Source organism: Mastacembelus armatus, chromosome 4 (assembly GCF_900324485.2).
Source record: "Mastacembelus armatus chromosome 4, fMasArm1.2, whole genome shotgun sequence".
Taxonomy (NCBI): domain Eukaryota; kingdom Metazoa; phylum Chordata; class Actinopteri; order Synbranchiformes; family Mastacembelidae; genus Mastacembelus; species Mastacembelus armatus.
In genome coordinates, this window is record NC_046636.1 from 5570897 (window position 1) to 5588260 (window position 17364).

General features: G+C 39.7%; 1 protein-coding gene across 7 annotated transcripts in view; it reads left to right on the plus strand.

The window, feature by feature from the left end:
- Positions 1-17364, plus strand: part of lrp8 (low density lipoprotein receptor-related protein 8, apolipoprotein e receptor) — a 134058-nt gene that overhangs the window by 97736 nt on the left and 18958 nt on the right. For all 7 annotated transcript variants that reach the window (XM_026323235.1, XM_026323239.1, XM_026323237.1 and 4 more), the window contains exons 7-13: positions 826-948; positions 3010-3129; positions 3419-3544; positions 9032-9203; positions 11368-11592; positions 12066-12184; positions 13894-14033. In XM_026323235.1, coding sequence (XP_026179020.1) covers positions 826-948; positions 3010-3129; positions 3419-3544; positions 9032-9203; positions 11368-11592; positions 12066-12184; positions 13894-14033 — 1025 coding nt within the window. The remainder of the gene's footprint in view (positions 1-825; positions 949-3009; positions 3130-3418; positions 3545-9031; positions 9204-11367; positions 11593-12065; positions 12185-13893; positions 14034-17364) is intronic.

The following is a 17364-nucleotide window of genomic DNA, read 5'->3' on the forward strand; positions in this document are numbered from 1 at the left end:
TTACATATTTGTGCTGTACCCCCTCTTCTACCATATTAAAATTTTTATGACTTTCAGGGGAGCTGGGAAGCTGCCCCTGTAGGTCAAACTCTGCCATGAATAAATTGTATGTATCTGCATCATTTGCTTTTATTTCTTATTGCATGTTTTTGTGCTCATCTGTATAGTGTTTTACATACACAGGGATTGTCTAAATTATCTAGTGAGTAGTTTTCACTCCCTGCAGATTTGTACTGTTGTGATGGTACAAACAGCCATTTTTCACATTATTTTTGAGAGCTTGCAATTAATTCCAAATGTTGCAAAGGTCAAAACTCAAGTAATATGCAAATGTTACCAATCACCAGCACAGTCTGGAAAAATGAGCCAGTTTGTTATTGTTGCAATCCAAAAATCAGAATTATTTTGATTAAGCTAATTTCTATTTAAAAAATGGGTGAATTTCTTACCAATGGGCTTCTCAGACCTCTCTGTCATTTGTCCTTAATAAGTTGCACTGATTAAAATGTCAACAAAGTATCTCTAACTTCACACATAACTGCCTATAAGTGCCTTATTTTTTTATTTATGAAGCATTGTCTGAGCACCTTCCTGGCTGACAGTCTGCTTTTCAATCAATTTATATGATCTTGCTTTTAAAAGTGTGACATTTAAGATTAGAAAAACATCATTTCTACACAGAAAGACATTTTTTAGTCTTGCTGGAACAGACTGCTCTACGCTATGTTATCAATTTGCATCTTGGTGGAGGGAGGTTTGTGTTGCAGAATACTAATTTGGCCACCTAACTGAAGTTCTTTGTTATGTGCTATGTTTTCACTACAGTTACAAAGTGTGATGGGCCTAGAAAGTTCCGATGTAAAAATGGGGAGTGTATTGACAGCAGCAAAGTGTGTGACAGTGTGAAAGATTGCAAGGACTGGTCTGATGAACCTATAAAGGAGTGTGGTAAGATAATTTCTGTCTGTCTCTTTCAACACGCACAAACACTCTCATATCCAGATACTCATTAATGCTGTCACTACCTCAGTCATATGTGCATGTACGTACATGCTAGTCTACTAGAACTGATGCACACTCATTCCTGTGGTCAGACTTCCTATTGAAACAACATCATTTGAACAAGGAAAGGTAAATCAGAGCATTTTGCTACCTCCTTGTTATGTTCAAAGAGCAAAGCGACTCTCTCCTCTAATGCGATCTTAGCCAAGAAAACGTGAGCAGACTACATTACCCATAAGGAGCCACACAGTTTATCTACACACCATAGATAATTACTACTTAGTGAGCTTTAGTCATGGATCTCACATCACAAGCAATGCAATCCAGCTGCAAACAGAGTGAGGCAGTTGATAAAAAGATACCTGTTAAAAATGTCTAAAGTTTATGTTGTTGAAATTGAAATAACTTGTGTGAACCTGTAGAAGTTTCATAAATTGATCACTGTCACATGGGTATAAAGCAATACAGTACTTAATCTTTATATTCTATGTGTTCTGTGTTTGTAAAAGCAATCCCGGGTCTCCTCATAGTTTTCAGAACTGCCATTATCCACAGCCTACAACCAAGTCCAGGCCAAAGCAATGAAAAAAATATAAAAAGGAATTTAGAAATGGCAACTAGAGATATCAAACACACAAAAAAAAGCTTTTCTGAGGATTATAACTTAAAGAGCTTCCCTAATGTCAGGTTATGCTATGTGGCCAAAAGTGGATACTTGAACATTTCATCCATTGATCTTGTCATTACAAAGATGGATTTAAGCCATCTGAGTTTCCCGTCCTACACTATAAAAAATGATTTCTCCATGAACCTCACTTTGTGCACAAGAGTATTGTCATAGTGTAAAAGGAAAGAATATTTCCCAAACTAAATTTTCTGTATGTTGTGGCCCTGTAATGAGGAAGTTCTGTGGTCTGGTGGGTTACTGGTGAACCTGTAAAATATTAATAGGGCCTTTTTAAAATTCAGAAAAAAAGTAAGCCCAGTGATGTCACCAAGGTTATTTTATCAAGATGATCAAGATTTATCAAGAGAGTTTGGCTCAATTAAGGGAAATATTTTTGTATTGTTGGAGTACCCCTTTATTTGGAGCTAATAGGCCTAAGCCAAATCCTTAAAAGACTGATGTCTATGGGGTTTTCTGTTTCTGTCCTGCAGATATAAATGAGTCAGTTGAAGTTGTTTTTATGTTCTTTTACTTTGATAATTTGGTGTGATGAAATACACTGACTACACAGCCTTAATTTCAGCTAATTTTTCACATCAGACTCATTTGATTTCAATTCTTGCTGTCTCTTTGTCTTTTGAGCTCTCTCACAATCTCACTGTCTCACAGCAGTACTTGTAACCTTTGACGCTTGAATCTTTAATGTAGACCGGTAATGAAGTACCAGCTTTAGCTTTCTGCAGTGATCTTGCTCCACTCCCTGGAGGGTAGTTGAAAGACAAAGGGATAAATGGAGATGCAGAAACAGATAGAAAAAGGAAAGGACACTGGGGAAGGGTGACTGAGGGGCAGTCCCATCTGTTTTTCTAGAAAAACAAGGAGGACACTGAGGGAGTCAGAGTATAGGAGAGCATGTGCTTGTGCAACAACAGGCATCATACCGTAGCAGAGTGGCACCTGGTACACATGGCCAAGCTTCCAGTTGGAAAATGGAATTGCTCCAGGAGTGTGGCTCAGACTGTGTGAGCACGAGCACATGCACACACTCACACACTGTCCCCTTTTCTGCCATTTGTTTTTTCTTTTTGAATGGTGATTTGATCTGTACAGCTGTGCTTGACAGGACCTAATTATCTTAACTGACAGGATAAAAACTGCACACAGATGTTTGACCATGTGTGTAATTTTTTATATTACCATTCAACATATCTTTGTGTCTTATATAGACTGAATAGTTTTGTCCACAAGCCTTTTTAAGTTATTTCATAAATATTCAACTCCCTTTTACTTGCCTCCATCTGTCCCCTTCTGTCCTTCTTCTATCGGCCTCCTCTGTGCAGGCCTGAATGAATGTGCAGACAACAATGGTGGCTGCTCCCACATCTGCAGGGACCGGAGAATTGGTTACGAGTGTGACTGTCCCTCTGGCTATAAACTCCTGGACAAAAAGACTTGTGGAGGTAAAGAAAATAAAGTTTTGCAACAAAACTGCTGCCTTTAAGACCATGACCAATGTGAAATCACACCCTGTCTAGGACAGACCCTGCAGAGCAGGTCAAACCTTTTCTGCCTCTTTTTGAAGAACTGTACAAGACATCTCGATTTCACTGGATACCAGGCTCAACATTACCCATGATCTGGTTAAAACAAAGCAGTCAGTTTACATGTTGTATTGTGTTTTGGTATTCAGACAAAGAGAACTTGTTTTGTTTTGTTTTTTATTTCTTTGTGTCATGTTTCTGCCCACAGACATAGATGAATGTGAAAATCCAGATGCCTGCAGTCAGATCTGCATCAACTACAAAGGATACTATAAGTGTGAGTGCTACGAAGGCTATGAGATGGACCCTGCATCTAAGACCTGCAAGGCTGTGGGTGAGCCATTCATCACACACACTCATTCATTTGTACTGGTAAGCCCACAGACTGTCACAGGTGTTGTTACCTAAATACAGTCATGGGCACACACGTACTTAGGAATCACAGATGGAGACCCACTCTTATATGCACACCAGTTCCTTTGGCATTCCAGCACCCCTAACTACCCTAGTCAGATCCCACATTTTGCTCACACTGTGGGGTTCAGTGAAAGAAGAGGCTTGCTTTGTATGCAGGCCCTACAAAGCAATCTGTGCAAAGATAAATATTTGCCATCTTTTTCTACAGTCCCCACTAATGAAAAGTCTGCAGCCAGCTGCCTCTGTTCTCCCTGGAGTGTCAAGTAAAGGATATTGTGTGAGGAGGGGACATGCACACTCACAGTAGGACACAGGCAGGGTCTGTAGCCCCTCATTGGCCTGGGTAAACACTCTGAGCATTGGTATGAATGAAAATAAAATCTTGTTTTCAAAGGTGTGCCAGGCAAGATTGTGGTTCTTGTTGAAAAATAGCTTGCCTAAAACCAAAGGTGATGATGTGACTTTTTTGAGAGGTTCCATGTGAATTCTCAGGTTTTAATCAGTCTAACCACTCTTAGTTTGTCACAGCTGGCTTTGCTGATAACAATGCTGTCTGTCAATAACCATTTGAACAGCTTCCACTGACAAATTAGAGCTTCTCATGTGTAAAGATAATATGAAAAAAAAACACACACACACAATATCTATTTAGCTTCTAATAGTGCTGAAAACAGAACTGTAGTGCTGTTGGTACTACAAAACAGTGAATTTTTCCGTTACAGACTCACGGAGGATTAAAAACTACTGTCTGTGTTAATGCCTTGCAACTATTCTTTTGTACACAGTGGAAATGGAACCTTTACCTGATTGAGTTACACAGCAAATTAACTTTTCAGCAAGAAAAAGAGAGAAAAGAGTGTTATAATGATTGCTCCCATCAGTCTTAGGTCTGAGTGGTGAACTGGTCTGGCAGTGAGAGAGCTTAAAGCTGGCTAAACTAAGTGGCATAAAAACTACCATTGATTGCATTTCTCTGTGTGAGTCTTTATTACTGTTAGTCAACTCAAACAGTCCTTGTCAGGCTGAGGCACTTATTAAAGAGGGAGATAGGCAAGCAGTGGAGAAAAAAATAGATGGATGATTGTACGAATATCTCTGCTCATTGAAGTAATGCAGAGATGCATCTGTACTGTTGATTTTAATTCATGCAAAAAAGAGAAACGAGGAACAGACAGAAAATGGGACAGGAAAATGTGTGTATATTGAATTTGCTTTGTTCAGAGGCACAAATACAGATGGAACCATAAATACACTGATGTCTACTTTTAATGTGGCCATAATGAAGCTATGTTTGCTGTCAACTCATTCTTAGGCACACACATGCACACCCTCCGAAAGTCAGCCTACGTATACACTTTAGATTCTGGTCACACAGCAGCATATAGTTATTTTGAGAAGACATGTCAATATTCTTGCACAGTTAGAATTCGCCTGTGACTGCCTGGCCAGGACAAATGTTGCCTTCTGTGATAAGATGTGACACGTGCCAAGTGCAAATATAATTGGCACATATTGAAGCTCAGGATGCAGAATGCCTGGCTCTTATTTATGCTTGTGTCTCAAAGGCACACAGCAAAACACAGTGTCAACCTGAAGTTACAGATATATTATTTTTTGAATATAAGTAATAAGTATTTGCTGCTGTTTGTGCAAGTTAATCCTGTGTCACTCACAGCTGTGTAAACACCTCTTTTGTGTCTGTGTCTTCTCAATAAATTTAATCCCAGCATGTAGTTTCTGACTTTGGAGGTTAATTTCAGAGTAATACACAAGTGTTACATTAGCAGTGCTAATTAAAATTGAACTCCCAGAATGGAGTTACAATGCATTCCCTCTTCTAAGCTTGTGTATATATATGAATGTGTGTGCTTATATTAACACATAGCATTCATTAAGTGCTCTGAAGAAAGCACGGCTCTATATGAATTGCATTCATTGTTTTTATATTTGCACATTTGTGGATATATTGTTGAGTTATTGTTGTTGTTGAGTTATTGTTGTTTGTTCTGAAGCGTTGCCTTTGCCTTTTTTACTCATGAAATGTTGCTCTATTCTGAGATAGTTTCCTTTAAGGACTTATTATAATGGTCATATTTCCACCTGGTTACATGATAGAAATGCAGATATTTCACATAATTGTGGGTTGTCTATCATTGACAAACTTAATGTAGTTCCACATGGCAGGCATTCTTCTTCTCCACCTGCATACTGCAACGGTCTGCTAATAACCAAATGATGTCGACCCTGCAGTGTCACTCATGACAATAAACATCCCACACTGAGTGAACTAACAAGAGTTCATTACCAATAGCTGTATGAACGTAAATTTAAAAATAGCCTGGCAGTTACAGTAGGAATTTCCTCTAAGTAATTCAGTGGCCCTTTAACAAAGTCAAATGAAGGGTGAGCATATTTACAGTCAGGAGTGACGATGTGGCGGAACAGAAGAAATACATTCCAGGTACACACACAGACTAGCTGATAAACGCAGGACATGCTGTCACAGTGATACATAGGAAATCTATGACTTGCCTGTGGACCGAAATCTTACTTTCCTTTTTCGCTCATTTCCTTCTCCTGTTTCTTGTTCTCCCTCTCTCATCTACAGGGTGCTGCACGCTTAACCACAGTGCCATGAGCAGTTTGTGCCACACTTGACAGTTTGAGCACACACTTTTTTAAAATGGGTTTAAAACAGTGGTCATATTTTCCCCATTGTCAAAAGGTTTTGCCATGGAACCCTAGATGTTGGGCAACACTGTCAAAGCTTTTCTAAGAAGTTTTTTTTTCTGCTGGTTTTGCCTTTTAAGGCACATTTTATTCTATCTGCTCCTAATAATCTTGATAATATTAACCTAGAATCCAAATTTGCACATACATGTTTTCACAGCTTTTAAACAGTCACAACTTTAAAAAACAGATACACAAAAGATACAAACTTTAACACTTTATTGGAAAATGCAGCCATTTCTCACTGCAACATTAGCCTTCCATCACAGAAATAATGACGCGTTATATAACTTTGCTTCATCATGAGGACTACTGGCAAAAAGGATGACTTTTTGACATAAGACATAAACTGATGGCAGAAAGTTCTATTCATTATAATATAGCATGTGTATATGTGGTAAGGAGCACGACTGATATAGACTTGTACATGTACTTCCTGACATAAGATCATCCTAATAGCCTTCTCCCATGTGGGTCCACTCACCCTGACTGCAATGATACATCGCATCAGCCTGTAGAATTACACACCATTACATCTGACCTTTCTGTCTGTCTTAATGTTTGATTTTTTTCCTCTTACTTTGCATTTCATCACAACATAAACATCTGCTTTGGTTCGAATCAAATCAGTGTCCCTGCAGTGCCTGACAGCATTTCCCCAGCCTGTATTTATCTTTTCACCACATTATCTTAATTGGTTAACAGGACAGAGCAGCCCTGAACTGGCAGTACAGATTAAAATGTATCTAGGGGAGGCTGTTCTTGTTAAGAAAACTGACTGTTGCTCTGCTGGGATCTATTGGGGAGAGATAATATTGAACTTTTTTGATGACATCTCTAATGCCATGGCCTGAAGTAAACAGTGACTCAGCTTCTTTTGCCTTGAAGAGGACATATTACTGCACCTGTGATAAGGGATAAGAGTTGTCAAAAGTGAGTCAGGGAACTGATAACAGAAGTTTGATCTATCTCTGTAATTATATACATTTTTCAAAATGTTATTTTTTTCATTCTGTTCTCACTTTCCTTGTTCTCTCCACCCACCTGTTTTGCCCTGGTGTCACTTGATCTGTTGTCTTTTTTTTCTTTCTTCCTTCCTTAATTACATCAGCTCACTCTTCATTTCTCTATGACTCTACCTGCATCTGTTAGATGCTTTGCCTGGGCTTTTCTCTTGCTTGCTTGCTTCATTCTTTTCTCTCACTCTCGCTCTCACAGCAGGTGAAATTGATGGTTACAAACCCAGTAGTCAGTGGAAAATGATTGGATACAAACTGTAGTAGAAATCTATTTTTTCACTATGCAGTAGCCTGTAGTAAACCGGGGCTGAGGAAAGCTGTTGAGGCATGGTTGGCTCTGTGAAATTATGAGTTTGTGCGTGGCTGTGTGCAGTGTGACAGTTGCCCAAATTTGTCTCCTTTTTAAATGCTTTGTGACACATTTCTGCTTTACTGGCCGTGGGAGATGACAGGGAGTGACATTTCAAATAGAAGGAGTCAAGCTGGGGGACAGGAGCTCAAGAATGAGATAGATGGATATATATGTAAAAGATAGCAAAAGATATAGATGGAGAGCTAAACAAAAGACAGACTAAGGTTTTTTTGTTTCTGTATGCTTTAAAGATGACCTTGTCAACTGTATAAGAATAAGTCAAATGCTTGAATCGCTTTCACCTTGGTGAAAAATGTGCTCTAAGCAACTGATGAAAACAGCAAATACTGTGTGCACCTGAGGTAGACAAAGTGAAAACACACTGTTGGACTAAAAATAAAATATGCCATGTTAGTTTTTGGGCTACTTTATTCACAAGCACAGTTTGCTTTGTTATTTTGACTAGTAGGAGGGCACACACATTTAAAGACAAATGCTTTTAAATGGTTCTTTTTGTCATTTGTGCTGACGTTGGGCAAGAGGCAGGGTACACTATGGGGAAATCACGGGGCTAACACACAAACACACCTACATCCACACCAATGGGCAGTTTAGAGTCACCAATTCACCTGACCCCAAACAGCATGTCTTTGGACTGTGGGAGGAAGCCAGAGTAGCCAGAGAAAACCCACGCACACATGAGCAGAACATGCAGACTCCAAATGGAGATGTGACAGCAGAGAATTACATTAGAAAGTACCTGGGAATTGAATGGGAATTGAATCCAGAACCTTCTTGCTGTGAGGGGACACTGTTTGTGTGGAAAATATATTTCCAAGGTTTATTCGTATGATGTATTTATAGTCACATCATAACAATACAGTACATACCACAGGGACCTAAATAGTACAAATGTAAAACAAGACCTCAGTTACATTATGTTCCATCTTGACAATAAGCATAAGCACTCGACACTACCCATGGTACCTTTATAGACAGTGGGGGATGACAGCTAAGAGTGCTGCTGAAGTACTGTTAGTAAAAGTGGAAATGGGATTAAGCACATTCTGCACATATAGAACATTCTGACACTACTGTATCTTCTTCAAAGACAAGTGAACCATGTTCAGTAGAGAGTGGGTTCAAAATGATACATGTTCTCTTTTGGGATTATAATAGTAGGTTATGGGTTTCTAGATGTTTGTGGTCTCCTATCTCTTCTTGCTATGGTGAAAAGTGTTCTTTAAGAGAAGCCCTTATACAGTATGTTATGTTAATATAAATGTCTTTCCTGCTCCATCAGGAAAGAGTCCTTACCTAATGTTCACCAACCGTCATGAGATCCGTCGCATTGACCTACTAAGGAGGGAATATACACAAGTGGTTCCCACGTTGAAGAATGCTGTGGCCTTGGATGTAGACGTTGCCACCAACAAGATGTTCTGGTGTGATCTATTTCATCGTAAGATATACAGGTATACACTCACCCATACATGCACATGTACGTACTGTATAGAGTCAGGATGTTAGACAATCTTTCCTCATTCTTCAGCTACTCTGTGAGTCTGCTTTTCCGCTGTCCATCCATCTTGTCTGCTTCAGCCTGTCACACCTTCTGGTAGTGAAACAGACACACCTGGGGACCGTGTGTGTGTGTCAGAGAGTGTGTGTGTCAGTCACACCTGGAGGGCTGTGTCATCAGTCTGACAGGAAAAGGTGGAGTGGTTTGTCCTTCACACATGTGTACACACACACATTCACACATTCTGTAAGTATACCTTTTCTGTGTGTGTGTGTGTGTGTGTGTGTGTGTGAGGGTGTGTGTGTGTGTGTGTTTCACCCTGATGGCTGGCAGGTAGTGGGAGGGGCTTTCAATCATCTCAGCTGAGCCATATGTTCTCTCTAATTTCACTGCCTCAATAATCACCACCATTACTCATCTGCATACACACGTTTACACACACGTACATATGCATGCTCTGACACAAACTCTCTGATACACTCAAGGGCTTATGACAGAGAAAGGACAAATAAATTCATTGACCATGATGAAGCAGCAAATAAACACACACCCAGTCAATTTAAATGGCCAGCAACAAGTGATGTGTACACTTTAATGTACTAAATATGGCTTTTGCTCTTTACTACTTATTCTTCTGTTCAGCTTGCTTTGTTTCAAATGTGTAAATCACTGATGGAGTCTGGTCTCTCATTTTACCCTTACTTTGCAACACTTCAGTATGACCCATAGAAAAACATTGCCTCATCATTTCCAGTATTTTATTATTCATTATTCCTCATAATGTTTTTTTTTTTTTTTTTTTTTTAAAGGCTTTCATTGAAAAACCTTAAATGACTTTCCACTGAGGAAGTTTTCCCTCTGATAATGTGCATTTGATCAAATTGAGATATCAATGTATTTAAAAGTGACCTCTCCTCATTGGCCCCCACCATGACTGTGTAGTGTTCCAGGCTAATTCATAATGATTAGCATGCTACGGGTCGATGACTTGTTAACTCCTCCCCATGATGGAGATGTCTGTTGCAGACAATAATACAGCCAATTAAAGATGCAATCTGCTTCGTGGTCTTGAACTCATCTATCTCTGTCTTATTCCTCACTGCAGCCTACCCTCTACTCATCCCTCCAATCTGTTCATCCTCATCTGTGTGAATGTTTTAAATTAAAAGTAACGACATAGTGAAATATAGTTAGTGAAGATACAATATATGGATAAAGTCAAATAACACAGAAATGACACTGTGGATAAGGTATCAGCTGGAACATGTACTCTAGGATGTGAAAAAGATATATGATGTGGTTTGGTGGTGCTCCCTGTTACTGGTCAAGGTGTTTAACAGAATGGAAGTCATGACATAAGAAAACAAGTGTGACAAGCATGGTAAGTTATGGTAATTGTGTACAACGCAATTTTTATTACAGTTGTCTGTGATCACAGAACACAGTTGCATCAGAAACATTTCATCCATGTCCATTTTCCTCCAGCTCTCATTTTAATTTACCCCTGAGTGAGAGACAGGTGTTGGAACTGTGTTATAAAGCCTGGGACACAAGAGAGAAGCCTTGGATTATCTATCATAAGACAGCAGCAGGCTAACATTCCCTCCATAGATAGATGAAGACATCTGGACTGACAAACAGTAACATCCTTTACTCCAATGTACTCACCGCCTTCCTTTAGTGAAGTTGTTCCTAATCATCTCCTGTATTCTTCCTGTACATTTAGCTAACAATCCATTTTTAGGTGTAAATTGAGACACTGTAACTTCCAACATTTTTTACAAAGTTGTCATATTTTCTTCAGAAGATGTATAACTAGTGAAGGAGAAATGGGGAACAGTATGCAGGAATGTGAAAGAGTGAAAAAAACAAGAGCAGGGCAGACAGAAGAAACATGACAAAAACATAGAAATAGGCAGGTTGATTTGTAGGCTGCTGATAAACATAGACTCATGCTCCCTGTAAATCCTATTTGGTGGGAGTGCTGAGGTGGTTACAGAGTATGAGGTTTGGGTGCCCCTGACATAGCATTATTAATAGTAAAGGATCTGTTCCCTGTGCTAATGTGTGTCTGTGTCTAAGGCTGACTGAAACACTTTATCTATTCCACCAAACAGTGCTTACATCAACAAAGCCAGTGACTCATCGCAGCAAGTGACGCTCATCGACTCGCTCCACTCCCCTGAGGGCCTGGCAGTCGACTGGGTCCACAAGAACATCTACTGGACTGACTCTGGCAACAAAAGTATCTCCGTTGCCACGGGAGATGGCAGAAAGAGGAAAGTCCTGATAGCCGCTGAGCTGAGCGAGCCACGAGCCATTGCAGTGGATCCGCATCAGGGGTGAGAGCTGAAAGTTAGAATGGATTGTGGAAAAGGCCTTGGGAAGGGAGTGGGAGTATGATCGAACTCTTGTCACTCTCTAAATTGGGTAAAAGCAATTTTTATAAATTAATATATTTTTTAAATTAGGCCTCAAAACATTATAACTCCCCAACAAAACTGTGGGGAGGACATCTGCTGCATCTTCATTCTCTGCCAGACTCTTTTTACAACCCTCATAGACTTCAAGTATTGCTAGACTAGCATGACATACACATTAGGCCAAACTTTCACAGGTTTCTCAAGTACACACACAGATACGCAAACTCATATAAGGTGGTCCAAGTTTGAAGTAGGCTACCTGCTGTTTTGCACAGTGTCCACTTTCCTTTAGTGTCAAAACCTGTTTCACAAGTAAAACAATTGATTTTGGAGAGAAAATGAGACATACAAGGTCCTGTCTCTGTCTAACTTATTGGCACATCTTCCCACAGGTTTATGTACTGGTCAGACTGGGGAAGTCAGTCCAAGATTGAGAAAGCTGGGATGAATGGAGTGGACCGACAAATTCTAGTGTCTGAACACATCGAGTGGCCCAATGGGATCACCCTGGGTAAGGAACATGCAATGTCATTGAATAGCGCAGAGAAAACTGTGAGATGATAGATGGGAAAATCATTAAGCAACAAAAGCTGATATTGTATTTGGAGAGAGAGAAAAAAAAATGACTTGAATAAAGAGGGCCTGAGTAAACAGACCAGGAAGAAAGAGAGGGACACACAGCTTCGATGTGGATGTACTTAATGGAACAAACAGACAGAGGCCTGTAGGGATGCAATGGTTTTCAGAAAGTTTGCAGTGATCCCATTGGCAGGGCAACATAGATTTTTCTGTACATAACTAGGACTAGAGGTAACTGGAAGTTAATATGTACAAATGAGTTTGGATTGATACTCCTCAACAGAGTAAGGCCCTGCTGTCTAGTGACTTCTAATCTAGAGACAGATGGTAGCCCTGCATTCTGAAGGCGGAGAAGAATTGAAAGGAGATCAGACAAGTATAAAGGAGTATGCACATTTAGGATTTTGTATGTCATTAAATGCACCATGAAGCCTGACATAATAGAAGGCCAATGAAGGGTAACTCAAACTTCCTGGAGGGGAGAGAAGAGGGAGAGAAACACAGAGACAAACTGCAGGAGTTGAGAGAAGAAAACAATCTATGGCTGCTGCAATCCTTGAGTAGCTCTTATTGTTATAGCTCAGTTTGTGTCTGGCTCTCATCAATCAAGCCAGCGAACACGGGCCTCTGAATTAATAAACCACGCGCTCTGTGCCGTCGATACCTCTCATCATCCCTTTCAACCTCCTCCGCAGCACCAGCCAATTTCTCTCAGCTGCCCTTGCCTGAGGAGAAAGAGAGGTGCACAGTTGCCATACTCTGTGGAATTGAGGTGTCACTACATCTGTATGAAAACAAATTATTTTTTTGAGTAAGACAAATAAGAGAGTTGGGCTGAGTTGCGCTATAGTCCTGTGGGAGAAGGGGTGGATTATTTTCTTTTGGGTATTGATTTTATACAAAGTAGAAAACAGAGCAGTTGATGGTCTGAGTCAAGTGAGATGAAGTCCTGAATAAAAAGCACATGAGCTGTGGTTTCCCTTCTTAGCTAATCTCTAGTTGGTAAACATGACCTGTATTCATGTTGTTTTATTCAGTGCATGTTAAGCTTTTTTGATCCTATGGAAGATATTTCAACTTCATAGAGATTTATGTTCTAAATTGTTATTGATAAATGGCAACCTGAGAGAGGAAATATGTGGATGATCAAATAAGGATGATGTCCAATTTCTTTCTCATCTTACCCACTAATGATTTTTTCTTGTTTATGTGGCATACTGGGAATATGTCCTTTCACAAGGTAACCACAGCACTGTGATAACAACAGCACTGTGGCCCATCACAGAGGCACAGAAATGAAATGGTGCTTCCCTAATGTAAACAGTATAGGGAACAATACCAGGAGATGGAATTGTAAAACATTGGTATTACCCTTTAAAATAAGTCCACCAAGACTAATCAGTTTGTTCAAGGGCACATATATTTTTCCTGGCAAATAAGTCAACCGGCAATATTACAATTACCTTTGTGTTTTTACAGCACAGGGTCTTTGCCGTCATGTCAAAGAAGATTGATGGTGTAGCTATTGGGCCATTACATTCATATACCTCTCACCCCAGACCTTTTCACTTGGACTGACCTCTCTCTCTCTCCTCCCTCTTTCCTGCCTGGTTTTGTTCAACCACTTCCCAATCCTTTCAGACTTGTCCAACAGGCGTCTGTACTGGGTAGACTCCAAGCTGCACCTGCTGTCCAGTGTGGATCTGAATGGAGACAACAGAAAAGTGTTGCTGTCCTCCCATCGTCACCTGGGACACCCATTTGCCCTTACTGTGTTTGAGGTATCAGAGGAGCACATCCACATTTAAGTATTAGACATGAGTTTATGTTGTCAAAATGTTGATTAGTTATTTGTGTTTAGCTAACGTCTTGTCAGATATGAAGGATAAAAACATAAAAATACTACTGGAATTACTACATATCATTATCATTCATACGGATACTGTCAGATTATACCAGGGTATGAATATTCAGTGTCCAAATCTAAAGTTAAGATGTGACATAAGCAGAAGAAGAAACATTACCTAAGAGGCTGACAGAGAATAAAAGAGAGATTGAGATGTACAATAGCTGGGTAAACCCAGAGAAGGAATTATTTTTTCAAGATCTGACAAGTGTAAAGTCACAGTAGAGTACAGCAATCGATGAAACTAATTTGGGTGTATTTATTGAGGTGAGTCAGTGTGTTAGAGCCCATCAAGTATAGATGGTATGGACGGTGGAAAAGAGAACCAGAGTAGAGTAGAACAAGGATGAGTGGGTAAAAGAGGGAGCGAAATGTGATCTGCAGGAAGTGCTTTCTCCATTCCTCTACGTGCTGCACACACTGTGATGATGGGAAGCAAGGGACATCCATCATGCCCAGCTGAGTGTGCCTGCATGTGTGCTTGAAAATGTGTGTGTATGTGTAAAAGAGAGAAAGAAAATCAGTTTCAGGAAGCAGTGAAAGTTCACCCCTGCACATTAATAGCTTTCAGCTTTACTGTTTTTTGGGGTTTTTTTTGGTTGTTGTTATGATACAGACCAAATTAAAAATCCTTCAGTAGTGCAGCCGGTTGTCCTGGTCTTAACAGACTAAAGGGATGTTTCTTCCGGTTTTTCTTGAGTTTCCTGGAGAATTAGCTTCATTAGAGGACGTGTTAAATTAAAGTCCATTTAGCCCAGTGGTGGAACATGCCATACCTTATACAGTACCAGATAATGGTGCTTCCGTTCACTGACTTGAGAATGTTAGAAAACAGGATAATGCATACATCAGTTAATCCAATTATTATTTGATGATTTTAAAACTATCATTTTGATTGATATTACAAAACCTAAATGAGAATTTGCTCATTGTAAACAGAGGTTTTCAAACTACTTTAATACATTATCTCAAGCTGTGTTTGCCATTTACACTATTTTCCAACACTTTATGTTTAAATTGAAAAGCATTCCTAGTCTATACATACATACCAATACAGTGGATGTTTTGAAAGTGACCTATACAGCTCCTCGTATTACTGAATGATATATTATAATTGGTGGAGTTGTTCCACTTGTGCATATCATGTGCCAGCTTCACATCAGTATTGATTTACTGGTCTTTCTTAACACTGCAGAGGGAAGATACGGGATTCTCATGTCAACGTCTGAACACACCACAACCAAACACACATAAAAAGACACACTCATGCAAACCCCATCAGTCAGTGTCCACCCCCCACTAAGACACCAAGCCCTGAGGAAATGTAGATCTCACACACATGCGGAGAGTAATGTTTTCTCTTTCTCTAGCCTCAGTATCATTGCATTACTTTTTAGCCACTCTTTGTTTGACTAGAGGGGATAGAAGAGGAGACAGGATGAGATGAAGAGAGGGGAATGGTGATTGAAATTATAGTGAAAATAAACATGGTCAGGAAGAAAGAAAATAATGGTGCTAAGGCACGTATGTCCTTTTGTCATGAACTCAATACTGGTCATACAGCATCTCCCTTCAGTCGAACAAGATTTATTAGAACTCTGCAACAGAAAGGATGTCAGAAGCCATCCAAGAGTAATAGACACATCATCTGCCAGAGCTGGTTGGTGCTGACACCAAAACAGTAAATACTTTCTTGAATTCATTGGTCACACAAGGATCTTTGGATGAATTAAGTGTAGATTCATAGAGAATGGAACATGTGTGACCATGGTTCTAACAGATACTCTTTGTCATATTAATAGATATTAACAAAGAAGGTCTCCTAACATCATTATTATTTTATAACTTGGATTGATCCAACAAAGAATAGAAATCAAGCTCAGAAAAAAAGAAAAAAATCATAGGCTTCAAAGTTGAGTGGGTTGTTTGAGCTTTCATTTGTTGTTCTCTGGCATGATGTCTGAGCACGCAAGAGCCACCAAAAGCTCATCAAGCAGATGTGTCAGTCAAAAAGCCTCAGCATTTGTTCTCCTGAAACATAATCGTGACAAAATCATCAAGGGCTGTTCTCCCCTTTACCTTAAAAAGACAGTGTGTCCATGCAGATGTACTCCCGTCCCCTTGACAACCACAGACAGACACAGCACCGAGTGAAGTGATGCAATGCCACATGTTCAGACGAGCTTGTGTGTATGTTTGTAGAAGCTCTGTGCATGAAAGATTCACCTTGATCCTACAATGAAAAGGCTAGACCTGTTCGGGTTGGCATTGCCTTTTGAAGCTTGTGAGAAAAGGTGACAGATGCACAGGCTTGACAATGAAGAAACTGAAGGAGAAAAGCAGAGGTAGAGACGGACAGAGAGAGAAAAACATTCACAGATAGAAAGGCAAACACAGAGATAGAATGATAGACTTGAGATATTTGTCTTTCTTTGTTTCAACACTACTGTCATATGATTAAATGTTATAAGAGAGAGGGATGTGGAGAGCTCAGTGAAAGATGAAAAAAGAGAAGGTGAGAGAAAGGCTAGGTCCACTGATAACTCAGCTTCAATGCAGATGGATTACAGCTATGAATGCACCACATACAGAGATACACATATCTGGTTTTCTATACACACACCAGATACATCTGATGTTGGACCCCTACAGGTCTTTGACCTTTAAGAATACTGTCAAACTGTAAAGACATCCACAGCCTAAAACACACATAAGACCCATCCTCACTTGCTGTAGTCTTCTCTATCTCACAGTCTACTCTTGTCTCTGAATTCATTTTTAACCCTCCTATAATCTCAGCATTACAGGGTTTCCTCTTTCTAGGATTTTTCAGCGTTTTTCTTAATTGATGTGTAGATGGAGCAGTCTGTGGTTGCTGTGGAAACAAAGTGTTTTAACCACTTGTGCAGCAGTGTGTTATCCTGTATTATCACTAAAGAAAATTGAGAAGGTCTTAGGGAGGGAATGAGAAATTCAGAAAGAGGCAAAAGTGTAATATAAAAAAGGGGATGGGCTTGCTGTGTTTATTACTTTATCTCCAAGTAAATAGAGGCAACGAACAGAGGAACAAGTAGGCCATAAGTGCATCTAAAAGGTCAGTATTCAGCAGTTCTGGCTAACATACCACCAGCAAAAAGTCCCCATACATACAACTGTATATATAGTATCAGTGTCTGATTTGGCAGCTGAGCACAAACACAAGCTGT